Source organism: Cupressus sempervirens, chromosome 6 (genome assembly GCF_028749045.1).
Source record: "Cupressus sempervirens isolate cs-2001-9-10 chromosome 6, ASM2874904v1, whole genome shotgun sequence".
Lineage (NCBI taxonomy): Eukaryota > Viridiplantae > Streptophyta > Pinopsida > Cupressales > Cupressaceae > Cupressus > Cupressus sempervirens.
The window spans coordinates 94153487-94159665 of NC_143123.1; the positions used below are offsets into that span (position 1 = coordinate 94153487).

The window sequence follows — 6179 nt, forward strand, 5'->3', positions numbered from 1 at the left end:
TATCGCAACTGTAGAACTCTGCCTCCTGAGAATCTGGGAAACGACAAGATTCCTTTCCACTGACTTTGTGCATTCAACAAAATGATTCTTGATGGTGAGACTCTAGGACACGGATTTATTTTTAGATAGTACTTAAACTTCACCAAACAATGTGTGCAAGATATCCAAAAATTAGTGAGACAAAGTTTGATCAAATTCGCCTACAATTGACCAAATTCATTCAAGATGAATTCATAGAGTACTAATCCTATTTCACCTCTATTGGGTGCATTAAGCAAGAAATATATATATGTCAAATTTAAATAAACACTAGGAGCTTACCTGCTAAATGGACTCTTTCCTATGATTTTTTGTTTTTCTATATTATTGACTGACCAATGAGCTTTGCCAAAAAGTAAATACAACCAAAAATAGACAGCGAAGAGAAGCCCTGAAACTGTCCCAAATAGAAGGGATTCATAATAGTATTTATGGGATAACTTGATTAGATGTTGTTCTCAACAATGTATAAATGATGCATACCGTAGCAGCCATTTAGCCCCAAAAACTAAATACAGCCCAAAACAGATAGCGAAGAGAAGCCCTAAAATTGTCCCAAATAGAAGGGCTCCTAGAGGTATCAAAATGGGGCTTAAAAGGACGAATACAGGGGCCAAAAGTAGGAGGGTAACAACAGTGAAGCCTGCCAGAAACAACACAGTTAGCCCACTTGTGACTAGGGCTGTAGCACCCAAAACCTGAGTAGAATTTGATGAGTACTCATGGCTTCTACTCCCCATTCTGTGATATCCATTGGCCATTTTTTAAAGATGACAAATGCTTTAGAAGTATCTATCTGGAACTGTTGAATCTGTGGGGGATTTGGGAATATATACTATTTTATTTTTTATGGGTGGATGCATTAATTCAAGTTCTACCTGTTTACCATTGTCGATCATTGTAGGAATTTTGATTAATCAATGACGTAGTTTTTGCCATGTTAGGTTTCAAAGTTGTCATCTCAGTTTCTGACATTGAAATATACATTGGTACTAGGTAGAGATTAATTCATTGGCTTGATAAGCATTAACTTCTCCATAAATAATTATTGTTGTTGTGGGAAACTTAATATTACTCCGTAGTTCATATAGTCACTTGACATTTATATGTGGTTGATTTTTTTTAATTGATTTTGATTGTTATATTAGTTAAATATTACTCTGTGATAATTAATCTTTCATTGGTGATACATTAAGGAATATATTTGATAACTCCTTTCTTTGTTGAGTCATCAAATGAGATTCCTTTGATAGGAACACTTGTAATTGTATATGGAGCCTAAGAAGTTTCAATCTTCAATTACAACTTATCAGATTGGTTACCGATTTAGGTTCCAAGTTTAGAGACTTTTCCTTGTCTCTAATGAAAAAGTACAATGTTGCATTTTAAACCCCCAAAAATAGATATTTTCTTAACCATGCGCGTGGCTCATAAGTCCAACTAACATAAATTTATAAAATAACTCTTTAATCCTTAGTTTCTGTATGGGTGTTGTTGATCCCTTTGGGCAGCTGTAAGCTAAGTCATCCTAATTTTCCTAAACTATGAGCAGTTTAAGTGTCTCTGATATCATTTGTTGCTTATTTTTAGGTTATTGATGGCTCCTATTAAAGATATACGAATCCAAGCAGTCATTGTTAGGAAGACTAGGCTTATTCATGTTCTTGTTGCTATTCTTGCCTACCTTGCAGTAGTCATAGCAAAATCTGCACAAGAAGGTAGAAGAGAGAGGCATAAGCGCCAAAGAGATGAAATTCCTTTTTATAAGAGAATTGTCCACTCCAATGAGACAGATTGTCATGATCAAATTCGTATGAGCAGAGGATCTTTCTTTAAACTAGCCAATATTCTAAGGCAAAAAGGAAGCATTGAGGATACACTAAATATAATGGTAGAGGAACAACTAGTAATGTTACTCCATACCCTTGGCCACAATTTGAGAAATCGTAAGATAGCTCACAACTTTGGTCACTCAGGAGAGACAGTTAGTCGATATTTCCATAGAGTGTTGAAGGGTATCTTAAGTCTCCATGCTGATTATCTGGTTCCCCCCAGTCCTAACACTCCTACAGAGATTCTTGGGAAGGATCTTTTTGATCCATACTTCAAGGTAAATTTCATAGTGCCACATATTTGTTTTTTTTACATTTAATCATATTGTTGCACATTTGAACATCCTAGTGGTTATTATAGGATTGCATTGGAGCAATTGATGGATCCCATATACCAGTTACTGTTGATGTGGATATACAAGCTAAATATCGTGATAGAAAAGGTCACTTGTCACAAAATGTTTTGGGTGTGTGTTCATTTGATTATAAGTTTCAATACATTCTTGCTGGTTGGGAAGGGTCTGCTGTAGATAATCGTGTTCTTGCTTCAGCTCTCTCAAGAGTAGATCCACTAGTAGTTCCCCCTGGTATGTCAAATCATCTTGTAAATGGTTATAAAGTCACATTTATGATAAATGAGGTAATGATTATAAAAGTAACCCAACTTGTGCATTTTTGTAGGAAAATTTTATTTAGTGGATGCTGGATATCCAAATGTACCAGGATTTCTTGCCCCTTTTCGGTCTACACGTTATCATTCAAAGGAGTTTTCTAGAGAAAACCCAATAAACACTCCATAGGAGTTATATAACCACCGACACTCCTCGCTTAGGAATATAATTGAGTGTACATTTGGAATTTTGAAGCAGCGTTTTCCTATCTTGAGGCATGCAACATCTTATCAAATCATGACACAAACTAGGATTGTTTTAGCATGTTGCATTCTACACAACTACATTACAATAGAGGATGGTGTTCCACTTGAAATCAAAATTGATGAGGATGATGATCGCAATGCAATAAATGTACCAATACTTGAGACGTATGGAATGACTCAGCGAGATAGAGATGATTGGGGAAAATTCTGAGATGAGATAGCACGAAGAATGTGGGAAGACTATAGACCTCATGCATAGTTTTGTCAAAGAAAACATGAACATTGCACTTTTTTAGTGAACGTTTTAGATCAAACATTGCTACATGAACTGGGTGGCCATTTATTTTCTTGTCAATTGTAATATGACTTTGTGGTCTTCTTGGCTTGATATGTTTTAAATATAACTTGTATAATGCAGTGATGTTTTAAAGGTAACTTCTGTAATACTATTTTAAATCTTGTGAACTATTTTTGTCTTGATGATGGATCAGTAATGGTATTTTTTTTTCAACAGCTATTCACATGTAAGTGATTTGTGTCTTGTTCTATTTGTCCTGTTGTTCACATGTACTTAGTAATCTCAATTTTTTCACATGTATTCATCCTACTGTTCACATATATTTGTCCTGCTGTTCACATGTAGTGTCCTACTATTCTATTATAGATGTTAACATATAAAACAAGAAGGCTTTCTCTGATATCTTGAAATTGTGTTGTTCACAGGTATTTGTCCTGCTGTTTACATGTATTTGTCTTGTTGTTCTACTATAGATGTTAACATACAAAATAGGAAGGCTTTCAGTGATATCTTGAAATTGTGTTGTTCACATGTAGAGATGATGAGAGATTTAAATAATGTGTGTGTGTTGTTCCATATTTGAAATTGTGATATTTAGAAGTGACATGTTTTAATGATGTCAAGCAACAAGATTTCTGTGATATCTTGAAATTGTGTTGTTCACATGTAGTGTCCATAATAAGTTCTTTGCATTGTTCACATGTTTCTGTGATATCTCAAAATCACATTGTAAGTTCTTTGCATAAATCTTCATCCGATCAGCAACAACCAATGCTTTTTATAGACTGATGACAAAACAGTAGATCTTATATTCTTCCATCTTCTAATTTGTGCAATCTAATGAACAGGTTTATTAAGAGCAAGTTTATTATATGTTATTTGACTTGATAGAGGAAACCAATTCAGTCTTCTCATAATTCAACGTCTATATTAGTTTTCTTTTTTGGACATTGTGCATTCCCTTTTTAATCTATGGTGTAAGAAAGATTTCCTATTAAAATGATTTTATTCATATTTACTCTCTTATTTTTCATTGGCTATGAGCCTTATTCCTAGTAGTCTTTTTATATGTTCTGCTACAAACATACTGTGACAAGAAACCTTGTAAGTTTGGTGTACTGTCTTTTTATATGGTTTATGGACGGCTTTTTTGTTTTAGGACTCGTGCATTTGGAAGTAAAACATGACTGAGATTACAATTTTTTTAATGCAATTTTGACTCATTATTCAAAGTTGTAATTTTGGTCAATAGCATGGATGGAGAAATTTGTTCAACCCATGTACCTTCTTGTTCAAGGAAGGTATTATGGACACGGGAAATGGAACATGGAATTATTGCAAGAGAAAGTCAACCTTGGTAGAAAAGGAGAGGGTGGATTTAGAAAAGATATGTGGACTGCTATCGAAAGGAAGTTCAATGCAGAATTGAACCTTCATCTATCAAAAGATAACTTCAAAAATAAGTTGAAAACATGGAAGCTTGCCTATAGAGTTATGAAAGAATTAAAAAATACAAGTGGCTTCACATGGAATGAGGCCACTCAATGTATGGATGCTGATGAAAGTGTCTGGGATGAGCTTCTCAAGGTAATATGTTATTTCAAATTCTTATGATTTAAAGTATAAGTTATCTTATATAGTATTTACTCAAAAACTAATTCATTGATTATGCCAACATGCAGCGAAAAGATTTCAAAAATGCAAAATTTTATAAGAGGCGGCCATTTCAGTATTTCAATGAGTTAGCCTGCATTGTGGGCAATGACATAGCTGAAGGGACAACAACTGCAACAGTGCATGACAATGAAGAAGGGAACTTTTTATGGATGAGGTGGCTGATTTAGATGATGATGGGGACTTTAATGCAGCAATGAATAATACAAAAATGGATAATACTACTGATTTAGATAATGACATGAATACTTCTAATCAATCTAGTGCAACTGGCAAACAATTTGTGTCACCAACAACATCAAGGAAGGCAAAGAGAAAGAAGGTCAGCATGGTTGGTTCCATGGATGTTATATCTGATGCTATCAATTGTTTAAATGCTGGTCTGAAGGAAACTCAAAATATCAGAATGGATGAAGGACACTTAGATTCACTTTATGATAAAGTGTATGATGCCCTCAAAGTTATACCTGATCTTAGTGAAGATATCATGCTACAAGCTTTTGATAGCTTTTTGCTTGAAAGCGCAAGAGCCAGAGGATTCCTAAGAATGATTGAAGGGGAGAGAGCGAGATATGTACAGCTGAAGTTTGGGGGACTATAGATTGAGCATGGATTAAAACTCTTGAGACTATTCTTACATTTCATGTGATTATTTTTGACATGACAGCGCTACATTTACTATCACAAAAAATGTTTTTTTGATGTTTTAACAATCGTATTTTTGACATGACATCACTACATTCACTGTCACAAAATAGCAGTATTCGTGATTATTTTTGACATGACAACACTACATCGACAACAACGTTTTCCTATTTTATGTGTTGTTGTCTTTAACAATATCAGTTTCTTACATGGTTATTTATTTCATCTATGAATGTGCTTTTCATTTTATAGTTGGTTGGATTGTACTTGAGTTTCATTTCGTATGATAGTATATCCATTTTAGTTGGTATTTCATGTGCTTTTATTTTGTCTATGAATGTGCACAATCTGTCCTTTTTAATCATCTCTTTCATTTGGCTTTATTTTTTGATTATTTTGTTAACATGATGAACATATATTCAATGTTTTATGTTGCATGTTATTTTTCATTGTTAGTGCAGTCCATTTTTTTTGGATGTATCTCTATCTAGTTGCATATGTTTTCAATGGTTTCTTGTATGAGATTTATATACATGAATAGAATGCACTACTAAAGTTTCACATCTCCATATCTTATGCTATTTGAAATAGCTTGGTTGGGTTATAAGTTAGTCTGTAATATGCAAAATGTTAAATCTTTATTATGTGCATGTGTATTATATTGATTCTTCCCTCATAATATTCATATATCTAATGTAATATTTGAAATTGCAATAATTATAATAGGTTTGTGGCTATGTTGACTGTGCCAAAGTGTTGCTATGGTGTCTCATTCTTATTAAAGACATCAAACACCCCAACTAATCCTGGACGT

The 6179-nt window shown here is 33.8% G+C and overlaps 2 protein-coding genes across 2 annotated transcripts; both read left to right on the top strand.

Moving 5' to 3' along the window:
• Nucleotides 1–1523: 1523 nt before the first annotated feature.
• LOC149551377 (uncharacterized) lies at nt 1524–2671 on the top strand. The gene is made up of 4 exons (XM_089790088.1): nt 1524–1552; nt 1630–2149; nt 2233–2458; nt 2553–2671. Exons 1-4 carry the CDS (start codon nt 1524–1526, stop codon nt 2669–2671), a joined length of 894 nt encoding a protein of 297 aa, XP_089646214.1.
• Nucleotides 2672–4303: 1632 nt separating this feature from the next.
• LOC149551378 (uncharacterized) lies at nt 4304–5321 on the top strand. Its single transcript, XM_089790089.1, has 3 exons — nt 4304–4633; nt 4729–4877; nt 4985–5321. The coding sequence occupies exons 1-3, from the start codon at nt 4304–4306 to the stop codon at nt 5319–5321; spliced, it is 816 nt and encodes a 271-aa protein (XP_089646215.1).
• Nucleotides 5322–6179: the final 858 nt, after the last annotated feature.